The following is a 25439-nucleotide window of genomic DNA, read 5'->3' as shown; positions in this document are numbered from 1 at the left end:
AAACCTTGGACTACATGATAGCCAATATGTCCTCCTTTGGGAGATATAATCCAAATGTATTCCCAACAAGCCGAGTAGCTGTGTAAGGTTCTCTCCTTGGTTCATATTTCTATACATGGCACAATCAGTAGATTTAAAATATCTTATTGATACTTATTTACATTCTTAAATTCAAATTACGACAAACGTAAATAAACAAACGAAGTTTGCTTTTAGAAGCGTTGAGATGTCTTAGAAAGTTAAAGAAGTGATTTTAAATTCTCAATCGCAGAATAATGCTAATAATATAGCCTGAACAGGATAAAGTACCCCTATTTTGCAGAGAGAAGTGTAGGTGGCTAGCTGTGGACTCGAACTCACATCCCCGTGATTATGCGAGTTCAAATCCTACCAGAGTTGACTTTACTTTTTCCTCCTTTCTTCCAAAAATTAATTATTAGCATTCAAATGGAAGAAAAGGGAGTCACTCTAATCGTCTATAAAGTCAAGTTACTTAATGCTTGTGAACACAATGAACATTATGTCATTCTCTGCACTATTGACATTGTTAAACTTAAAAGGTAGTATGCTGCAGGCAACGTTGATTTTTTTTTTTTTTTTTTAAGGTATGGATTTCTGAGTGAAGAGAGGTACCTGAGCCCACAGGGCTTCTCTGGCTAGTGGGAAAGAAAAGTTATCCTTAGACTACAGACCTAGTCCAAACATAGACACTACAAAACTGAAGACCCAGTTTTTGACAATTGGGTTTTCAGTTTACTGGGAGCTTTTGGGTTGTCTTTTTTTTGTTCTTTTGACAACAAATTTATTAATTTCCTTCAAAAGATCGCTAAAGACAAAAGAAAAGCCCATACATCGGCAAATAATAAAGCTATCAAACACACATATTTTCACACCCACGTCAACACATGCACCATCTGAAAATAATACAAGCGAAGTTTTCAACGTTTAATTATTTTTGTCCTACAAGAACACCACCATTGTTTGAATATATGAACACGGTGACTAACTATAGAAACGACGGTTAGTATAGAGATCAGGGTTGTTTATGGTTTTAGGAGAAAGAATGAAAACAACACAAGAAAAAACATCTTAAATGAAAAGTCAGCTAAATGAAATAAGTTCAAGACAAAATATGAAAAGATAATTAGTAACAACTAGTGTGAATGGCAAGCATTCTGTGTACCATTTTATTTTAACCTGTGTCAATTTTCATTAGTCATACGTAAATTATTTTCTGTCTGTTGCACAAAACAGGAAGTTATAGTTGTGACTGTTTCACCTCAGGTCAACTTTTATCGACAAGCCTACGATAAAAGGTGTTCCCGTCTTGACCAACATTCCTCTCTACGCCCAAATAAACTATATCTAAGACTACATTATTCAATTTGATCTTGCGTTTTTTTTTGTTTTTTTTTTTAAGAGTGCAAACAGATTTCAGGACTACTTGGTTGATATTTCTCACAGGTCGAACGAACACTTCTATTCACTATTAGTAGTCACAGGTGCAGATATGATGGTACATTGTATAGGTAGTTTATTATATGTATTTTATATGAAGTAGTAAATATCTGTCACAGGTAGCCGAGCCTACCAACTAAAGGCTCCATGATTCAGTTACTGATCGTTACTGTACAAATATGAATTGATATGTTAGCTGAGCTCATATTCTTCAGGAAGAAGAACTGGCGCCAGCTGGTTAATTTATCCTGAGATACTCTCCGCGAAGAGGTCTTTAGTGGACACTCAACTCTATAGTGCGTCTCTAAACAAAGATGACTAATACTGTGGATCCGTGTTAAGAGGAAATAAATTCTCTATCGAATTCCTTTGTTGATGACTCCATCTGAGTTGCGAGGTGTAGGCTTACTAACACAGATGTTTTCTGGTTGCCAGTAGTAGTACGTATCATATATAGGAGAATATAGGCGAAATGACTAAGTGAATACAGTATTAGATTACTATTTCTAATTTGAACCAGCATGGAAGCCACGGGATCAATAGATGGAGAATCTCTTGGCACATTCAAATTTGAAAACGTTGGTGAAATCCGCATAATTAAAACGGTTTAACTCTTAGGATCAAAACAATTAAATATAAGCTGCAATAACTATGTGTAAAATTGAGGAGTGTTTCTCAGCACATATGTCTTGCAAATTGCTCCGAGTAATAAAAGGCTTCCTCACACCTGCTCTATGTGGCAATCGATCTGCTCGAAATAGCAGCCGAATCGCTCTCAAATCCCGCCGCACTGTCCTAAATAAAGGACACGTAAGCAATTGTGCAAAGCAATACATCCCAGTTCACTGGACTGTCGAGAAATGATACCAGATCATCTAAGAATGTTATGTATGGTAAACTTAATACCATAATATTAAATTATAGAAGCAGCAATTAATAAACCTCCTCCATCAGGGCTTGAAGGAGGGAGACATGAAAGGAACAAATGAATTCAAATAGACAAAAAGCATAGAAATTATTTTATATATCGTCTTCAATATAAAAAGAAGTACTGCACTAGGATAGAAAATTCAGTAGAGTACACTATTTAGTCCTAATGCCGGCTCAAATTTTACCCGAGCTGATTTTGTCTAGTTTTGGGAGTTGATAAAATTTAGTGTCCGAAAATCAGCTCGATGATTAATATCTTGGTTTTGTGTATTTATTACCATGAACCAACAAAGAGCTCCTAAGCCAGTGATGGGCAACGTGCGACCCGCGGGACTTTATGAACGGCACGCCTAACGAAAAAATTACCTTGAATTTTGTTTGGGCGGCCTTGCTTGATGACGAGTTATGTATCATGCGGTCCGCTTCCCACCCAAAGGTTACACAAGCCTATTCTAAGCGGTTACTCGAACAGCTAGAAATAACTCACTACTGTTTTAGGATCTGTGAAAACGAAAAGATACACGGGCCAATTACAAGTTGACTACACTTTTGGTGGTTTGAGTGACAAGGTAGCATCTTATTCTGTGCATAACAAATAATGCAACAGACTGGTTTTTTTCGCTTATATTTATACCCATTACCGACAAACATCAGTAAAACTCAGAAACACTCAACAAGCCTGTACAGTTACCACCAAGTATTGGTCAAACTAAGTTTATGGTAGAAGTGCCGCTCACTAAGATCGACCCTGGGGGTGAAAGTAAAATATACGTACACTCGGTGGTTAGGGTTAGGATTTTTGTTGCGCCGAAAACGGATGGTGTACGTATTTTTAAGCTCCGTCGACCCTGAATCTACGTTGTTACGAAGTGAACTTAACCGCTCGAAAATGAATAGTAGAAGAATAAATAAAAATGAATAAAAAAAAAAGACCAAAAAACTGCGAACACCTTGTTCAAGTGCTGAGTGGGTGAGTTTTAATAAGCTCTGGTTTCTGGCGGAAGTTATACGAGACGTTAAGTCAAAATTGGACAGCATTCAGAGAGAACTATTTTGAAATATACGAAATTGATAATTCCATTCTAGTAAATAAGAAGTGTGAGGGGGGAGAATAGAATACGCATTTCCACTTATAAAAAATAAAACAGATCTAATTTCTAATTGTTGGCTTTACTATTTCATTTTAATAACTAGTAAACAACCTCTCAAAGACATGAGTAATTTTATCCCTGACATAACATACCAAATACATTTCTGAAAGAAAAAAAAAAAAGAATCAGTATTTAACATGGACACGTGAGAACAGGATGTAAATTCACTTCAGTAAATTCTTGAGGAAAGTGTCCATTGAAAATATGGTTGCTCCCGATGGAGTGACACAGGAAAACTTCCCGGAAAATAAATAAAAGTTTTAGCAATTACATCAGGAAAATAATGTAAATCTCTAATTGGCGAGCTTTCGAAATAGCTACCACAACTTCACGGAGAAGGGAAAGGGTGGGGACTTAGGTGACCGTTTCCTTTAATGAAAGAATCTTTTACATTTGACTTCTCTCAATTCCATGGATCTTTTTTAAAACGGGGGCCACATTTTTCATTAATGTTTTACGTAGTGTTTTTGGTACCGAAAGACTTTCAAATTTCGTATACTTATCTATTTTGTGTAATAGAACAGAAAAATATTTTTGTATTCGAATTTATTTCATGTAAAAAAATTGTCTTATTTCGATAATTTCAACCAATCACTGACAAGTATTCAGTTGTTTATATTTACTCCTTTGGCTGATTAAGCGGTGTAAAGCGTATTTAATTTCCATAGCTTCGTTTTGCTTTTTTCTTTTTAAATTTGCTGTTTTACCCTAACCCTAACACTGATAGAATTGTTTCAGAATCGTTTGTTTATGTAGTCGGCACTTAATGTATATCGGCTGAATGGACGTCAGTGATTGGTTGAAATTACAGAAATACGACAACTTTAACATGGAATAACTTATAGATTTCTTTTTTTTTTTAAGAAGACTAAGAGAAAAAGATGTTTTATATGACACATTCTACCAGTGTTCCAAGTTTCAAAGTGTTTCGTTAATGAAAAATGTGGCCCCCGTTTTAAAAAAGATCCTCAATAAGATTGTAGGAAGAAAATAGTTTATGCCATTGTTGCCGAAATTACATCATCACCACTATCATCATTATGCTATTATTATACTCAGAAGAGAAAAGAATGTATGTAAACAAATAGTTCTTTATAAATCTGGTCACTGAGTTTAAGATTATAGTAAATAATATAAAACAATACACAAGTGAACTGAAGTGAATAACCAAAATTAGAATAATTGAAATAGCATACAACTAAATCAGTAATATAATAACCCCCAACTCACACATAAATCATTAAAGCCATATACATGAACAAAAAAGAAAAGTTTGTTCTTTTTTATTGATAGACCAATGCTTTTCAAAAACTGTGTCAAGAAATTTATCCTTCAATGTCAGAATATTTAATCTTCGATTTTGCACAAATGCATATTAAAATTAAATATCAATTATCTATCGTCTGAATTTCTGAGAGGAGGAATTAATCATAATTACACATTAATATATTCGAGCGTGTTTCCTCGTCTTGGTTGTTACGATTACAATTCGCCTACTGCACCTGATTCAGCCTTCTTTATAAGTCTGTTGAAATTGAGGTAGATTATCTTCATTGATATCCATAAAAGGGATATTTTTTTTTTATTAGCTATTCTAATTGTGAGATCGCTTGCTCGATCTGATTGAAGTAATGTATATTAGGATACGAGTGCGCACATAACTTTGTTTTAGCAAACTGCAGAATAATATTAGTTCATAATAAAGTTAGTCAGAAGATATAATGGAATTGTTCCTTTGTTTCTATGCAAGTACAGAAAGTCTTCGAATTTTCCAAGGAAATGGAATGAAATTAAATCAAATAAAATACAATATTTACGTCATTACATTTAAGAATTTGTTGAAAGCTTAAGTTTCTACGGTAGAAGCACAAGTTCTGAATAAATTCTTAAAAGTAATGACGTAAATATGTTAATTTTATTATACTTCATTGGAAAACTAAAAACTTGGTGTAATTTATACAAATAACCTGAGAAAAAATTCCTTAATTTCCTCTTACTACTCCCCACCGCCATATATATATATATATATATATATATATATATATATATATATATATATACTGGAGACCTCAGCAAACTAGCAAATGTGGAACACTGTTGGTTGCGGTCAAGAGTACGGCAGTCAATTCAGACGGACTAAGTGGCATCGAGTAACATTGGCAGGCGGTAAAGAAGGCAATCATCCCTGCTGCTAAGGAGACCCTAGGGCCCTGTCAGCTAGACGAAAGACAACGCCTGCACCAGCGACATCTACAGGAGAAGTCAGAAGTGCAGGGTCGCTTTTCCTGAAATTAAGTTCAAAGTGTAGAGAAGTGAGATTGTTGAAGAACGACTAGTGACGCAAGTAGGTAGGAGTTTTGCAGAGCATGGCTGACAAGCACGACTACCACGGGCTGTTTACGGGACTGAAAATCATCTATGGTCCCCGGAGTAACACAGTGACACCAATCAAGTCAGTAGACGGGAGAAAACTACACACCGACCTTCAGGAGATCAGAGTTAAGTGGAAGGAACATTTCTGTAATCTACTCAAATCAGCAAAGATCCATTCAACCAGATGTCTGCAAATGGCTAGAGTGGCACCAGAGATAGATGATCTCTGCCATGAGATCCCCATGAGGGAGAAAGTCTTGAAGGTTAGGGCAAATCGCAAGACACCAGGCCAGGATGATGAGCCCTTAAACGTGTTCGCAAAAACTCCACCATGAGCTGTTGAGACAGTACAAGACTTGTCTTTCTTATGAGTGTGTACCCCAGAACTTCAAGGACATCCTGATAGTCACCATTTACAAAATGAAGTGGGGTGGAGCAGAATATGGGAACCACCGGAGCATTTCTTTGTTGGCAAGGTACTGGCAAAAATCTTTCTCAACCGACTGAAAAGCATCTCAGAACAGGTCTTACTAAAGAGCCAATGTGGCTTCGGGCCAGAGAGATCAATTACGAACATGATCTTCACACTGCGACAGCTGCAAGAGAAAGCAGGCAGCGGAGTAACACCAATCCCTCTTCGTGGTGTTTGTGGACTTTTCCAAGGCATTCGATACGGCGGGCCGAGAAACTCTTTGGAAAGTACTAGAGACTTATGAATGCCCTGAGAAGCTTGTTAACATCAAGCAGTTCTACGCAGGAATGAAAGGACTAGTCTTGGCGGAGAATTTAGTGAAGCGTTTGCAACCAACCACGGTGTGTGCTTGCCCCTACATTCTTTCTTTATCTCGCAGCTGTGCTTGATACTACGAGGGTCAATTTGCACAATGGAGTTTTCATCCACACTAAAACCGAGTTCAATTTGGCCTGTCTTCGTCCCTCCACCAAAATCAGGGAAATGTGTGTCAAAGAGACTCAGCAACATTGAGGACATGCAATACATTGTGAACTGGTTTTCTTGTGCAGCAAACAAGTTTGGCCTCAAGATTAACACTTCGAAAACTGAATTTCTCTACTAGTCTCCACCAAGATGTCCTAATAGATTGAGAGAGCCTGAGCCAATGGCAGTACACGGAGATCCCCCAAAGTACACCAAGTCCCTTACCTATCTAGTCTGCGCAAGGATTTGCACTAACTCTTCTGACCTCGAAGTTGAGAGAGGAATACAGCCTGTCACAAAAGCTTTTGGCTCTCTCAAGAAGCATCTATAGAGCTACCATGACACTGCCCACAACACGAAGATAAAAGAATACAGTGCCGCAGTGCTCCCTTGCCTCCTCCATGTCATGGAATCCATGGCCCTCTACCACAGGAACGTCAAGGCCCTGACGCACGTTCAACTTCGTAATCTGTGTTCTATCTTGCATATCAGATGGCAGGATCGCATAGCTGATGCAGAGGTCCTGTGCAGCACTGGCGCAGGTACTGTGGAGGTTCTCATTACCTCATCGCAGCTGTGCTGGGCAGGACATGTTTGCAGGATGGAGAGCGGTAGGATCCCAAAGGCTGTTTTCTATGGTAAACTGTGTCGGAGTAGGTGGAGCCGTGGTGACCTGAGGTTGCTATACAGGGATGTACTGAAGAGATATGGAGAATTCCGACATCTCCCCAGGCACTTGGGAGTAGAAGACTGTGACGCTGAAGCTCGTAATTCCAGGCATTGAGGAGAGACAACAGAGAGAATACGAAAGAGCACAGAAAACGCATCATTCCGTTGCGTCAAGTGGCTTCACCTGCAGCTGATGTCATCGCTGCTGCATATCATCAAGAGGAGGCCTTGTAGCCCACATGCAAGTTTGGCAGAGAGGATTACTGAACAATAATTCACGTCGACCTACGACAAACAGCTTTAGAAGAATATTTCTCTCTCACTCTCTCCCTCCCTCTCATATAACAGGGTCAATGGCGATTGATAGTTGATAGCCAAAGGGATACAATCTCCTTTGTTGACGTCAACCTCTCAGAGTGTAATGGATGCTTTTAAGTGCCACCGGCACGGGTGCCAGTTATGTGACACCAGCATCAGCCATGACTACGATTTCACTTGGCTTGACGGGTCTTCTCAAGCACAGCAGATTGCCAAAGGTTGCGCTCACCAGTCATTGCTTCTATGAGATGAGATTCTCTCTCTCTCATATATATATATATATATATATATATATATATATAACACATTGTTTGCAAGTAGATAAATGATGATGTATGTGTGAATGACGTACGCACAACTTTTCAATGAAATAAGATTCCCCCTTAGAGACGGAGTTGAGGTGGAGGGAAAAAGAGATCATTGTTGGTGGCTATTAGAGAAAAGGAAAGACACTGAAGATTTTAGGAATTAATTTTATAAAAAAACAATTTTGCCTGCTGAAGTGTGTAGGTGGAAATCTAATGTCTGTTAGCAGATTAGGTAACAACTACAGACACTTCCGTCTTATTTGACCAAAACAGCGAGTCTTCACGAGAAAACTTTAATGTTTCATTAATCTATTCTATTTAGTATACGTATTAAGTAAAATTTTTCATTATTTGAAATTACTCGCTGAAAGACTTTATCAGGGACATATCAAAGAAAAGTTTCGAAAATCCTTCGTTGATATACTACCTTATAAACCTCTCTCTACCAAGAAAGGTTAAGTAACGGAAGAGCTGTTTTTATCAACAACAATATAAATAAATGTGCCCTAATTTTTAACAGGGGTATTGAGTCATCTGCAGTAGAGACCGCTTTCCTGTCGTGTGCTAAGGTCAAGTCAATTTGGCAGAGGTTATCTCTATCAAAGCTATTAGCTATTGTCGGAAATAAAATATGAAAAGAAACATCGCTAAACAGGCAGCCAAGTTTTACAAAACACACGCACGCACACACACACGCACACGCACACGCACACACACACACACACACCAATAGGCAATAAGTGTAAATTAACAATTAATTAATCGCATCGCTTCTAATTAAGTGCGAGTCAATACATCAGTGGCAAATTCAACGTCATGCTTTTTGTCTGCTGAGTAAATACACAGCTAAACATTTTACATTTTTATGCACTGAATAAATGTTTCATTTCCTTAATGAAATAAAAATTAAACTAAAAATTTATTTATCATCATCATCGTTTAACGTCCACTTTTCCATGCTTGCAAGGATCAGACGGGATTTATTGAAGCAGATTTTCCAGTCAGATGCCCTTCCTGTCGCCAAGCTTTACACGTTTCCAAGCTAAGTTATTTTTTCCCCGTTTACAGACATGTTTTTCATGGCAGACTGGGAATGAACAGCATCGCATATATAACGGTGATACCTATTCACAATCATCACACGATGTCAAGTGTACATACAATTTTTTTTTTTAAATCACCGTTATTTCTAAAAATAGAATCATTTAAAAAATAAAAATAACGCTGTTTTAAACTAAAGGAGGCAGAGGGGGGGGGGGAGCATTCTCAAAAAGCAAATTGCCGCAGCAATATTTCGCGATTTTGGTTTTCTTTCTTAACGAAATTTTTGATCTGTGATATACTGTTCTATTATTACTTCTTTCCCGAAAGCGGCGAGTTAGCAGAATCATAACTGCGTCGGACTTGCGATATTTATTTGACTCTTTACTTTCCAAGTTCAAATACCATGCAGGTCAACTGTACTTTTCATTCTTTCCGGTCGATAAAATAAACCAGCAGTTAGGTTCCCTCTCACTGAAATTGCTGGACTTGTGCCCAAATTTGAAACAATTACTTCCTAATGATTCCATTCATTTTCAAGATGTCTAAATGTTTGTCTTTGATTTCACCCCCCTCCTTTTTCATTGAAATATGACATTTGCTCTACGAATAATGCTATGACGGTGAATTTTTACCGATGTATTGGCTCACTATGTAATTACCTTGGGATAAAATTACCGGGTGATGAAATTACATGCCATGCAATTTATACAAACTGACACCTTCCCTTCAGTTGAGCATGCATGTGCGCGCGCGCGAGCGTTCCCTATAACATTAATGATATGACCTGACTATTTAAGATACAAAATATGACCTGACTGTATTTAAGATACAAAAAAAAAATAAGTATCCAATTATATTTTTCCTTTTTGACGTTAAATTAAAGTGTACACTAATGTAAACATCTTTTTCATTACTGTTACAATTTCTCCGTTAACAAATAGGCTAACTAGGTGACTATGTGACCTAGCTTTTATTTGCTTAAAAAGTAGATAAGACAGAAGAAAATTATGAGAGAAGAAGGAGAGGGAACAGAGAGAGTGAGATTACTTTTCAAGAACATAACCTTTTCAATCCAAGGAGGTCAAGCCTTAGTTGCTAAAACTGTTTATCAACAGAATTAAATTGATAAGAATTTTGGTACAACTTTTTATTAAAGACAAGTTTTAACTGTATTTGTCTCCTCGACAAGAGTAGATAGCTTGCTTACGTGTTTCAATTAATACAAGATAATCAAGAATTTAGAGGAGTCTAGCATCATAATCATCTGAGTTTGGTAGTACATTAAGCTGGAATTCTGAACACAACTTCTAAAATAAAACATTCTCATATGAAAGTTTTAAGTATCGAAATACCAGTGTTGTTTTTATAATTAGATATAAGATTTGAAGGCATACCTACACAAGTGTTAACCCCTCCCCGCTACGATTTTGTTTCCTCATAACTTTCAGAGAAATGCGTATCTTTTAATGAAATTTTCTACAAATACTTTACAGATGGTGTATACTATGATTATATCGGAATTTAATGTGAAAATAAAATCAGTCGGCGCGCACACAATCATATATTATCTACAAAATGAAACTTGAAATTTTGAAAACATTATGTGATGTGAAGTGTATTTGTACGTGTGCGCGCCCACCGATTATGCTTTTTCACGTTAAATTTCGATATAATCGTAATTTACATTATCTGGAAGGCATTTGTAGAAAATTTCAGTATAAAAAAAAAAAAACCCTATTTTTCACAAATTTATGTAAAGACGAAGTCGGTGGTGAGGGTATATCATACTGAAAATAGGTGGTTTCAGACAGAGACCCAGGGCCATTCCAAGCAAGGCGATACAGAAAGGGTTTTAAAGAATCTCATGGATTAATTCACTCCTCAACTTTGCTATACACAAAATCTTTTTATATACATACAACAACACTCAAAGTGATAGTTTTGTCTATATACGGTTAAGAACTTTCACAGCATGAGAAATTAACTGTTTAGATAGATTTCTTATCCCAGACTTACTGAACATCTTTCAAATCCCAGCAACGGAAGAAAGTACGAAATTGTACATTTAGCACTATGCTGCATCTTAAATTCCATTGTTCAATCACCTTGATGTATACCGACTTAGAAAAATTTCACAAACCATGTGTAACATTGAAGAGTCTTCCATTGGAACTCTATTGTAATTAAATCTATACATGTTCCACATTGTATTAACACCTTGTAAAAAAACACATTTATCTGTAAACAAAACGTAAATACAGATATAAAAGAAATTCGAAGATAAGGCAATTTCCTCATCTCTCATTCCCTCACAAAGTATTGTTAATATATGGCAAGAACAATTTTACTTTCAAATGTTGGTCTCCTCTTGATTAAGTATTGGAGCTCTGCAGTTACAAGCCGTAGCCATTTCTTCAATGATTCAAATATTCATTCTCAAGCCAACAAGGGGAGTGAGCCTCTTTGTTATGGCTTCACATGCGAAAAATTGCAGCTAATTCTCTCCCTCATAATACTATCATTTAAAAGAAAAATAACTCTCATTGGATGTCATCCTAGATTGACTATATCAGAATAAAAGACGTAGTAGTTAAGTAAATTAATTATATTCACTTATTGTTTTGATATTTTAATTACTTTTTGAGGTGGTTTTGTCTACTAATTACGAGGTTTATCTAAGTTTTTCAACTCATACTACATATGTAAGAGGCTAGCAAAGGATTTGTATATTAATACAATCCAAAATACCCGGCGTTACCAAAGGTGAAGTCTTGAGATATATGTCGGAACGTAATTTAAAGTATAATAAAGTTTCTGGATAAACATCTTTTGATTTCCGACTAAATGAGGTAAACCTAGGTAGTTCTCGATGCGAATCAGAACCGGATTACAGGTTCAATCCACAGAAGATTCTCCAGTTCTTCACCCCCTAACCCTGCTCGGTAGTGACCACGATTTGCATAAGCAAGCCAATCTAATCTTATGATTTTGCAGACTTATGTCGATTTTGTTATCGTTTGGTCTCCAGGTCAACGCTGATCCAACAATCCTGTAATCGAACATAATTCAAGCGTGTCTTTTTCTTCTTCGTTAGGCAGAGTACAATTAACGCAACATTATCCAAAGGTCATTTTCTCACACAGTAGGACGAAATTTGAGGACAATTTGGTTGCTACTTTCCTATTGCCACTGGGTCGAACAACTATGTTGATTTTCGGAAAAGAGATAACAGAGAAGAAGCAATGCGGAACGAACACACACGCAGGACAATAGACGGAGGAAGGTAGGATTAGATTCAAGAGGAAATGATAAAATGAGAAGGCGCTATATTGCCCCACATGTGATATAGAATTGAGAATTACAAAAGCAGTAATTTACAAGCAAACCGGAATATTAAAAACTCTTATGTTTCTTTTCTTTTTCTTTATGTAGCCTTACAAACTTAGTGGCTATTGACTGCATAAAATCTTATAGATAAATGGTAATTTCTGTTTGTTACTATCTTGTTGCCTATACCAATGAACCAATCTTGAAGAAATTTTGCATACATGTTAAACTAACATCCAGTTGAATTATAGGCTAACTGGATTTCAAAAAAAAAAAACTACAATGGGCCCCCTAAGGGGTGGCTGTAACTCATGTTTACAAATCAATAGCACATCTGATATGAATTAAGTAAGGCTTCTGTAAGGCTCAACCATGCACTCCTTCATGTAAACAGCGAGCGACCTTTGTGAGAACAAATCCAAAAAGGAAAACAATTCTACATGCAGCGCCCGTACGACACGCTAAGGTCACATGGGTATACTAAGGTCACACGGTCAATTGCAGGATTCGTGGAAAGGATATGGAACAATGAAATGAAAAATGACCTGGAAGTTGGTTCACCATGAGATTAATTTGAAGAATTAAACCCAAATCACCATAACATACTAATTATTTTTTATCGCGCAACACGAGATATGGCCACGCTACGATAAATTACGACACGCAACAATGCCAAACTATTTGTCAATGCATTTGTAAATCTATTTATCTAATTTATTTTACTCAAATGTATATTCGTTTGTTAAAATAATATAGAGACATTCCTTATCCACCCACTAATCGTATTAATAGTTTGTAATACCTGTTTTTAGCAATAAACTATTACCATAAAGATTAAAATATTTAATGGCTTAATTACACCTAACTAATTCTAAAATTTATATATTGACATAGGAATAGGAGCGGAACTAAAACGGGAACGGAATAGGATATGAAACATGGGAACAGGAACTGGAAATAACCCACGTTTTTCCAGGGTATTCCCGGGTAATTTAGCTAGTATATACGCATATAACAGAGTCTTTCACTCGAAAATAGATAAGCAAAGACAATATATATCAGCAGATTCGATGAAGCTCTGGGCCAAATTCCTTACGGTGTTTAGTTACAACCCTTTATATTTTGAGCTCAAATTTACGTGTCTTTCGTTCTTCAGGGATCGGCAAAAACTACCATTCAAGAACTAGATATATTCGACTGTTCGCCTCCCACAAAATATGTGGAGTTGTACTTCTGTAAGAAACCATTATTATAATACACATCCATACATAATTATTATATTAATTACGCTTACAGAGGGTGCTTAAGTTCGTTTCTATATTGTTTCTGTTGTGACATTTTATGTTCAATAAGCCTTAAATAAGGTTCTACACGTTAATCTTTAATGATTGGTCGTTTGACCTATCACGTGAATTTGGAACATTTGGTTGAGCCTCGTATTTTGATTGGCCGAGTATTGCGCGGGATATGGATCTGACGTTTAATCACGTTGTGCTTAATACATCCTCAAACAATTAATCTGAATCATCGCTAGAACCTACACTCTGCTTATAAATAGTTATGTCAAATCATTTGAGCAGTGAGAAGAGAGATTTCCTAGAGCACGCGTCATATTTTCCTGCTGTTACAACGAAGCACTTGTAACCAACGATAATTCAGAGTTGATTTATCCGAACCGAATCTGTGGTGTGTTATTTCACAACAATCGGAGCCATGCCTCATGCGGCCCCATGCATGTTCTCTGATATACTAAAAGAGGAGGTTGTTGCCACTGGAACAGTTTTTCATCATATGTTGTCCGATCCGCGCTGAGTTTAAGCTAAGCAACGATGACCAAAGTTTCGGGCCTATCGACACTTTGCGAGCAGTGATAAAAATGGATTTTGAGAAACATGGGTATGCTAAGATCCGTGAGTCTGGAGTTAGACACTATAAACCTCTTTCTCCCGCCCGTGAAGTGAAAAATTGAACTCCGTCCATCTGTATGGTCACCAACACTATCATTTCCATCAATGCTTCTAAATGAACCTGGATAGTCAAGAATTGGTTCTCCTTCCCCACATCACGATTTGTGGCCTCCTGCCTGTTGGATATTACTAATTATATTAAGAGTGGTCATATTCTTATCGAAACCAACAAGATCGATATTCTATTATCTTTATTATATATTTATTTTTTTTATCTAAATAACTATATGGACTAGTGCCCATCTATATTTTGGCAGTTTAGGATGAAATTCGAACCAACTACTTTCATTGTTGATAATCCATCGAGTTTTGTTTACCTCTCCTGTTTAACACCAGGTCAGCCCTATTTGAATAGACAAGCGATTAAAGAGCGTCTAGCTGTGATTATCGGTGTATTGAAGACCACATTTTTCAATGTGTCCCATCCTTCAAGATAGACGGGTATGTTTTTGTGTGTGCGGATTTGGCTGATATTTCTAGTAAAAAGAACGGCCACACAGAGGCTTCCTCGCTGGACTGTATCTATTTAAATGCTATAATTTGTTACCACAGTACAGTTTCCTCTCTCTGCACTGTTTCTGTATATATTTATTTACAATGCAAATAAGCAGTCGTTCTCATGCAAAACATCGTAGAGAGGATGGATAACAACCCCGACTTCAGTGCGACTGATCGATTTGGATCAATCGAAAGCTTTCGATTGGGTCGATTCTCAATGCAGTTAGTTTCAGTGCCGTTTTCAGAGGCTGAATCGCTTTAATGTACAGCAGCATCAACATGGTGGTCAAACTAAAAAGCATCGGATTGAACATCGGATCAATTTTGAATCACAGTTTGTATGTGAAACACTACTACGAAAACTAGGTGTTAGGGGGATGCACTTTGTTCCTATTGGGACGTAGGAGAGCCGTGTTGGTATATACGGAAGACACCAATATAATGGTATCGGACACCACGGAAGTCGAGGTAGTTGGCACTAATCTAAAAGATTAAGAGATTTTGAAGGAAGCAAGAGTTAACTAAGCAAGCTGGAGAATTTGCAGCTCGGTGCCTGGGAGGGTAAATCCATCTTGGCGAAGCATCGTGAGGTACCACACCATGTTTGAATTTCTCTTTGGCTAGAATAGAACATCTACTTTTCTTGTGAAAGGGGGCACGTTTCACTGGTCGGACGAGTCATCTATTTCCAACCCTCTCTGCGCAATCGGCTCGATATGCTCTGACTGATGGTACGTAGACATAAACTGAGGAATATGCAGAGATTCTACCTTGATGAGCAGGTGTGATCGATTTGCAAGTCTTTCCACAACTCATCTCTTGACGGAGCTGCAATCCTGGATCAGTGAAGGTAATGGTAATGTTACGAGGCGCTCAGAGCTCTAAAAGAATACGAGGTGGAAACAAAAGCAAAAATTAAGCAAGTTCGATACCTGGGAAGGAAATTCCTTGTTGGACAACGAGGTCAGTAGATCTTCCACATTAGCTTTCTATAGATGATTGGTGGTAGGGAAGAGTAACTAAGTTCTCGCAGAAACTAAGTGTCTATTACATTGGTCTATAACGGAGGACTTTATTAGGCTATAGGGAAGAAAACTGCCGACTAAAATCTAAAGGTATGAAGGTGCCGACAGAGATACGCGAAGAGCGACAATGTAGTTCCACATTCATTTGTTCAGTATTCAACCGAAACTGACTTGTGGAGTTATGTTGAACAACTGTTGTTGCATGTAGAACGGATTTGGATATCGGCCGCGATCATTGTGAAAATCGCTCTGCCACATTCATTCGGTAAGCAAGCGTCGGTAGTTTTCCTATTTAGTGGCTATGACGAAAGAAGTTGCATGTTGAACACGAATAGACATATAGAGGCAGATTAGGAGAAACGTTAGAACATCGGGAAAATGTTTTGCGAGCATTTGTGTTCTGAATTCAAATCCCACTGCGATTAATTTTACCTTTTATCCCTACAAAGTCGATAAAATAAAGTGCCAGTCAATTAATGGGGTTGATTTAATCGACTGATTCCTTCCCCTCAAAACTACAGGCCTTCTACTTAAATAAGAGACATTATTATTGCTGACGCTGGCAAAAACGTTAGTACGCCGGGCGAAATGCTTAGCGGTTTTTCGTTTGTCTTTACGTTCTGAGTTCAAATTCCGCCGAGGTCGACTTTGCCTTTCATCCTTTCGGGGTCTATAAATTACTGGGGTCGATCTAATTGACTGGCTCCCTCCACCAAAATTTCCGGCCTTGTGCCTAGAGTAGAAAAGATTATTGCTGACGGCGGCAGAATCGAGAAAGTGTCATGTAGTATTTAAGTTTGATATCTTCTTTATGTCCAGAGTTCAAATTCCAACCAGCTCGACTTTAGCTTTTCTTGTCAATAAAAACAAGTTATCGTCAAGTATCGAGTTAACCAATTACATGTCCCCAACCCCACTTCCATAATAAAATCCACGGTTTTGTGCTTATGTTATTATACACCACTGAAAAGGCGGCGAGTATGACAGAAGAGTTAACTTGTCAAACAGAATGCTTCGCGGCGTTTCTTCTGAATCGTTACGTTCTGAGTTCAAGTTCTGCAGAGGTCGACTTTGCCTTTCGTCCCTTTCGGAGGTTGATAAATAGGTACCAGTTAAGACTTGGAGACGGTGTAAATCGACCAAACCCTTTCCCTCAAAACTGCTGCCCTTGTGCCAAACATTAAAAAGAATTATATACTGCTGATATTTAACCAGTGATTTTAACAGCCGAGTATATTTAAATATTTGTCATATCCAGCTGGGCGTTGACCACAAGATGTTTGTGCAATTAAGCGCTTTATGGAAACTTGTAACCAGTTCAAAACGTAACTACATTTTATAACTTGAATTTTTCTACAAAGATGTTGAAGGGTTTAGAGCAAGAAGCTTTTTCAACTTTTGACTTCGAGCAACGACGGACGGATGGCACAATAATAAGAAAACCCACCTGCTCATAAATTTGCCAAATTAATTAATCTTCTTTTACTTGTGTCTAGAGTAAATTGATTTCCTGTGGTTAATTGGGAGGAAATTAATATCATTAACTAAGAATGTATAAACTGAAAGAAAGAAATTTCATCAAAAATAATAAAGCAGAAAAAAACCTATTTAGGGGTGAAATTCCGGGCAAATTGCACAATTTTCATTTGGAGAAGTAAAAACATTCAATAAAAGCATAAATCTTAGATACTATCATAGTTACACTGCATGTATGCAAAATACACATATACAAACTCATACGCGTACACTCACATTAATATATATATATATACATATATATATATATATATATATATATATATATATATATATATATATATATATATATATATATATATATATATATATATATATATATATATATATATATATATATATATATATATATATATATATATATATAAGTAGACGACGCCATCCTCCTTTATCTGTCATGAGGGAACGTTGTGTAGGTGAATAACATCGTCTACTATACTGAAGTATTTCGCCCTCTCTCTTATACACACACACACGTGTGGAACCGCTAAGTTACGGAACATAAACAACAACGCTTTTTTTTTTTTTTTTCACGGTGTTACATACACACACACACTACACACACTTCAAACAATCAAGAACAAAGACGTGTGGCGTCCAGGTGGATGGTAAGCAGGGATTATGGATTCGATTACCGTCGAGATTCCCCTCCCACCTTCTACACACTATATTTGCATAGCAATCTACACGTAATAGATATAATGCTATTCTTTCGTTACGAAATGTAACGAAAGAATACCGACATAATATTATAAGATAAACAACAGTTCTGTTTTTTAAATGTATAATTTCAAGAAATTCGATCTATATTAAGGAAATCATCCTCGACACACACTATTGCATTTATTAAAGACTTTAAAAAAAAATTAGAATTGAATAAATATAAAAGATATTAAAATTGAGATTAAAATAATAAATAAACAATAGAAATGGCTACGTTTTATGAAGATCTATAAAAATCTTTATATATATATATATATATATATATATATATATATATATATATATAATTTCACATGTAACTGGAGACAGTTTGCTAACTTGATCAAGGAATTGCCAAAGAAGCTACTTGACCTGCAAGGAATAGCAGTCAAATCTCCTTTAAACTCCACCCTACCATCTCAAATAAAGTTTAAAAAATACATTATACAGTGTAGTCCTACTACGCTTAATAAAGGGGAGATGGTTACGGCTGGAATGCCTTTGATCATAGGTGTGCTCGATCAAGAGTGACGTGACTCGTGGCTAGTCAAATCAGCAAACCTTTCCGAACGAAGAAATGGAATCAGCGAAGCATGTCTGGTAGAAGACAGCCGAAAATGGACGTTATAAATTTTGAAAGATCGTTAATTTTCAAAACCCATCAGTCAGGAATTAAATATTAGGAAAAAAAACAAAAAAAAAAAAGCTTTGAAAAACAATGGCCACCTTTTAGATCAATACCCTTGATACTCCAGCCTCTCCCTCCACCCACCCCTACATAAACTATTGATTTCTCACACAGGTTCACGATAAACAAAATTTTAAGAGAAGAGTATAGTTAGCAATATCGCCTCGAATACAAGCCGGAGATTTATTTTATCGATCCCAGAAGGGATAAAAGGTAATGCTAACTTCAGCAGGATTTGAACTCAATGACACATCGCAGCCTTTTATATCGCTTTAGTGGAATGAATATTTCGAATATTTTCTATAATTACTGTGGAGTGACTGTGAAAACATCAATATATTATTTGAAATGTAACAAAAGAATTCTAATAATGGAGACAGTTAATATACCAAAAAAAAAAAGCGTAACTTTTTTTTTTTTTTTTTGCCCAAAGCTTAAAAAGAAAATAAATTTCTTTCTTGGCGTAAAGTCTCAAATTTTTTTATAGCAATCAATGTGAATGACGTTATTGTTGGTTTTGTTTAACCATCGGTCAGCTCCGAACGATGACATCAAAAGCATTCCAGCTTTTATCATCATGTTTTATTTTTGTGGGAAGGAATTCACATTCACCATGTTCCCCTTTTAAGATAGCTTGGGAGTGGGGGTCTACATTGTTTATTCTTGCATAATGCGAGAAATTTAATGCAAGTTATCAGATTAGAAAATTGAGGCTTAGTCGAGTGTAAAAAAAAGTCGGAGATAAAATAAAGACTTTTGTGTACCAAAACTAGGAATTGCATTACTTTCGAGATCGCATTGTAATCGAGTAAACGCGGTTCTTAAGCGAGATTTAGCTGCTATTTTTAGCAGGTTGCACGACTGCGTAGAAGCTTCCTCGTTTCATTAATTAGTGTTGCTTTGCCCAGGTCATCCTTGATCAAGTAAACCTATAATTAAAAATATTCAAGCTGTGATCATGCAGTCTATTTGGGTAGTTGGAGGAGCACACTACCTATTACATTCTATCTTTATTTAAAATGGTTTCAGGGAGATTTAGCTGTTATTTCTAGCAATTCAGGATGACGTTATAGACAACATGTTTGGAAACCGGCTCATGTATTTGGCTCTGTTGGACAATCATGTACGTTTGATCACTCGACGTCAATAAATATTTCATTATATACACAATAGACTGTGCTCACATGGTTGAATAAAAATTATCAAATTCAACTTTATAAACATTGGGTGAGTCGAAGCTACCCGGCACCTATAAAGGATTTTTTTTCTCCTTTTTTGTGTTTGTTTATAAAATCGGAATAAAAAAATGTTACGATTCTCTGTATGTGTGTGTGTGTGTGTGTGTGTTTGTAAATAAGTAATGGATTTGCCGATTTAAGACGAGACAATTACAAATATTAATGAGAAAGGGAATTTCTACCTAGTCGCTTGACATGATAAAGCTGCAAGCACTTCAGCTTCAAATTACAACCTGGGCTTTAGGAAAAGGGCACATTGGATAGTGTTGTCCAAGGTGCACTGTGCAGGTACAGTGTACTAAGTCAGGTTGACCATACCTAGAATGCCTTTGATCAGGTGTCTGTTTACTCAATAAGTTGGAGCGGGTATTAAATAGAGAGATTCGAAATAAAGATAAAGCACTTCTCTCTTCGCCTAACTCCAGAATATTTCTCTGAAAAACAATTATCTGTAGCGCTATGGGCAGTTTGTTCGGGGTCTCACCGGTGTAGGGGCCGAATTTTGATCTGTGTATGTTGTAGTTTGCTGTCAATAAATAATAACTATAGGCTCCAGTGCATTAAATTTACCCGAGGGCCAATGATGCTACTAAGACGGCTTTGGTTATCTGTATTCGTTAAATAAAATTTCAGCAGCGTTAATACAAATAAATTTAACCTAGCTAACAGTTAAACTTTAACAACTACTTCCTAGAGATAATGAAATATAATCCACAAGTGTCAGCAACTAGGCTAGTCGAGTCCGCAAACTTGCTTCGTCACCTGTTGAAGTCAAATTATTTCGTTTGCATTGTTAATGCTAACCTATTTACTGTTTAAACTATAAACCTTATGCATTGTGCAGATATTAAAAAAATAATAACGAACAATGTGTGTAAACAAATTTAAAGAAAAGTATGGCAATCCTTCTCTCTTAAACGCCCTTTAATAGTTTCTAATAGAATTGGTTCATGTAATATTTCCCTTCATCCAATGTTTTCCTATTCTTCCTCCTCATGAAGTTATGAACATCACAGCACAATATAATCTGCCTTACAAAATGTTTTGTGTTCGTGAAAAAGAATAGGTCCATTACAGTTCTATACACAGCTAAAAATATATTGTAGTGTCATCAAACTGAGCCGGTATTTTACTACGTTTATCAACCCCATAAGAATGGAAGATAAAATCGACCTTAGTAGGATTTGAACTCAGAACGAAGAGGGTTGCATCTATAAATAAACACCGCAGGTATTTTGTCCATTTCTCTCACATCAATAATCTACTGCCTATGATGTTTGGACAGTCGCGATATGGACATATCTCATGACAACTGTTTCTAAAACATTAGAAGGGGCACTTTATCAACAGACAGAACGTTAACCCCATTAGTGCCCAAATTTTTTTTTTATTTATTACCAAAAATCTTTTTTTTATACAACTTTATCTGATATTAAATATATTAAAAAATTCTATTACAATATTTGAAAGACACTCCAGTCTTGATGACTAACGAAAGATATCTAAGAAAAAAAAAGGACCATGGGCGCTAATGGGTTACTGTTCTACCTGGAAATACTGATTTGTTACTTAAGCAGCCATGGTAATGCTGTGTTTAGGGTCTGTTCCAAAAATTGCTGAAAGAGGACACTAGTTTCCCCTTGGTGCAATGACATATTGAGAAAGTGTACATGCCTATATTTTAATTATTTACCGATTTCAACCTCCACTATAGTCTTAGTATTCACTTTTTCTAAACTATATTCTTTTTCATTGAAATGACAATTTCAACACATACTTTCAGATGAACAAAAGAGAAGGAAATGGTTTTATGTGACATCTATACCTTTCTTTGTTATAAGCTACACAGGTAATATGGTTACCACCAAAAATCGAAACCAGAGTTTTCAGCTCGTCAGGCGATTAGTCGTTAATTTACAATTTCTTTTCCGTTATTAAAGAGAGAGAGAGAAGGAGGCAGAGACTATCAGGTTTATGCTTTTCTCAAAGCCATGTAAATAAAGTGAAGAGACTTTGTGTTGGTGGCTATGATAAATGTGATAAAAATAAATGACAGGATTGTCACAGGCTTTTGAAAAGTCAATCAACCAGCGTCGACACAGGGCTAAACAACTACAACGGGACCGAATACAAAGAAATTGTAGGTGTTTCTGAAGCTATTTATAGAAACCATTTTCATAACTACTATCACTGTGGGCGAGTAACACAGGACATGAAAGGTTTTACTTAGTGACCACAGAGGAAGCATACCTAGGTGAGTGAGTTGCTATCAACAACACAACATCAGGTAAATGGAGAGACCAAATGTGAGATTGTCCACTAAACTGGTCAGTGTCATACTATTCCTGCATACCAGCAATAACTTCGCAGTTCAGAAAGGTAGTCCTTCACCCTCTCACTTTCTCGCCAGGTTTCATAAATAACGAAAATGTTCAACAAAAGAAAATATACGGCATGCTGTAATTGTGATATCTGTAAATGCGGTACGAGTATTTACAGTTATGCAGGAATAAAACATTCTCCCTTTAACCATCTCTCTCAAATACGTTTGGATTTACAAATGGGAGAGAAAGGAGGACTCAATATACACAATAAATGGTCCAGAAATTCAATGGATCCGTTAAACATTAGGCCCATTACAGGGAATAGGAACAAGATTAAATTGCACTCATGCCTTTCTTATAAACAGAAATACAGTTTAAAATAAAGTTTCGTTACCCACTGAAGTATGAAATTTTGATTTCTAATAATGTGGGACTAAGTATAAATTGAACGTCTGTTTTTTTAACGTCCGCTTGATATAATTTCTCTACCTCCTTTAAATCCCTTGGTGGGCTGAAGATAAACTCTTGTTAAAAAAAAAATAATAGCCAATATAATAATTTATAAGGAACGATCCGAGAAGTAGTCGAGGGTGAACATGGTCGTTGTGACATGCATGCCTTTCTTTTAAGAGCGATGGTAAGTTATTGAAGGGAAATTGTTTCGCCCGGTGATCGAAACCGAGTTGCGGACATCGGTAAAATGAAACACGGTTACTATTATTATTGTATGTCTGTGTTGCCTTTGTCTTTGGGACAAATCAAAGAAAACATTTTCACAAAAAGACTTCATTATTTGAAAGATTTTGTCGCAAGGATGAATATATATATTCATAATATGAATGGGTGTTTTCATAGGCGGAAACATTCGTGTGTGTACCTGCACACACATATACACAAACACGTGCATATTATAATGAAACTCGCACAGAATTTATTATTTAGCATTTAGCAAGGCAGGTGGGACAAGAAAGAAAACAAAAGACGATATACAGTGAAAAAACAGTCAAAATTATTATTCTCTATTATTTTAAACAAACGGTCTATCACAAACAGGTCAGTAGTGGATGGATGCGTGTCGGTTGTCACCTCACCTTTTTTGTGAAAAGGGGGTTTTACCGTCAAATAAATGAATGGTTAGACGTATTTTTGAGTGAGGAGGGGTGACGAAATAAATAATACAACTAAAATAAATGATAAAAAAAGAGTAATATGGAAAAGAAATTTTCTTTAAAAAAAATGTGATAACTTACCAGCTGTAGGACAAAAATGACCATTATTGCCGTATTGGTCGGCGATAAAGAACACCTTCCACTACCCATGATGATGTAAAGAGGAAAAAGGTAGATGGAAATATTAATAGCACTTTGCGACGGTCACACGACAGAGAAAAAAAAATTATATATATATACACACACACACACACACACTAATCAACAGCAACTTGTGGTGCTGTTGTTCGTTTAGTTGTATAAATAGTTTTTCTCCTTTCTTTTTTTTTTTTCGTTCCTCAGCACAATATTTGGTTTACTGGTGCCACCAACTCAACAACATCATCGTAATTACTGTTGTTATTATTATTCTACTATGTACATTGGAGAAACGAACAGCGGAACGTGTGTAACAAGTTGCCGCTGCCATATCACCACCAAGCTTCTCCTGCATCAGCCAAGTGTCAAGCAGGTTTTGCTCTCCTTTACTTTTTCTTTTCCTTTTCTTTATCTTGCACATTGACAACTAACATTAGCAAAAGCATAACGTTACACCGTATAACCTTCCGCCTAAAACAAAAACAAAAAGTAGGTCTCGATTCTGAGGTAGTCTTTGTAATTTCTCGCATAATTATTTCTTTATTTTAACTTATATTTATATTTATTGTCTAGCAACCAATATATCTGCATATATATATTTTTTTACCCTGAGAATTCAGTTCAATAAATACTGTTTCAGAAGACAGGCGAACAGCCGTAGATCTTGTGGTACGCTAAAACCACGCAACAGGGTTTCGGATTCCTGTCATTGTCATCCAACTCACTTCATTTATGACACTCATACGCTTTGGAAATGCATGAACACCTCAACTTCTCTCCCACCAAAATACGACGTTTGGTACTTAGTAAATAAAAAACATCAATATTTTAGATAATAACAAATTTGATATGATTAACTTCAATTACATAGTGGGAATCGAAGTACCTCAAATAGACAAGGAAATCTAAACTAATCTTCAGGTGACAAAATATAGAAATATTTTTCATGTCATTAAACTATAATACTTGGCTATACATTTTATTACTATTTGTAGGATAAATGTGTGTATGTGTGTTCGCTAGCAGAAATATTCGTTTACTGATACACAAATACAAAACAAGTTGGTTGTTGACACATTTATTACCCGTCCTGTATGGTGTGTTTCTACTACACATACATACTCTCAAGAGTAACCCTACCGGCGTATTAACACATAAATGAAACAGCCCAAAACATCCGCCCAGCAGAATTTGAACTTGAAACATAAGTTCAAATTCCGCCGAGGTCGACATTACATTTCCGCCCCACCAGATTGATAAAATCAGTGAGACTGATTAAATCCACTGTTTTTATTCTTGTGCCCATGTTAAAAATTATAACCATAAATTAAGTCTGAAGTGGCGACTGTAGGAGCATAGAGATAAACTCCCGGCATGTCAGGGTCGAGAATGCAGTTTCATTTCCCGGTTGAAGCTACTTCATATACTCTGCTGCTATGAGCCAACAGAGATGCTTCTACGTGATTGATTGTTCGACCGGCTTGACGGCAATCTTCTCATAATTGAAAGATCACCACTTAGAAACAGCAGCCAAATCTTCTCCAAATAAACCCTTACTGCACACATTAGATAATATAGTCTTTGATATACAAAAAAAAAATACGATGGTCAGTTACTGAAACGTCTTAGATCAAAGGTC

General features: G+C 36.4%; 1 protein-coding gene across 2 annotated transcripts in view; it reads right to left on the bottom strand.

Annotated features, from left to right (window-relative positions):
• LOC106878292 (sodium/potassium-transporting ATPase subunit beta-1-interacting protein 2) overlaps positions 1–24261 on the bottom strand; it is a 207879-nt gene extending 183618 nt beyond the window's left edge. For both annotated transcript variants that reach the window (XM_089348690.1, XM_014927475.3), the window contains exon 1: positions 23744–24261. In XM_089348690.1, the coding sequence (XP_089204816.1) occupies positions 23744–23812 (69 nt within the window). In that variant the 5' untranslated portion in view covers positions 23813–24261. The remainder of the gene's footprint in view (positions 1–23743) is intronic.
• Between the last annotated feature and the right edge of the window lie 1178 nt (positions 24262–25439).

Source organism: Octopus bimaculoides, chromosome 3 (genome assembly GCF_046866305.1).
Source record: "Octopus bimaculoides isolate indiv1 chromosome 3, ASM4686630v1, whole genome shotgun sequence".
Lineage (NCBI taxonomy): Eukaryota > Metazoa > Mollusca > Cephalopoda > Octopoda > Octopodidae > Octopus > Octopus bimaculoides.
The sequence above is the reverse complement of the archived record's forward strand: the minus strand, read 5'-3'. Positions and strand labels throughout refer to the sequence as shown.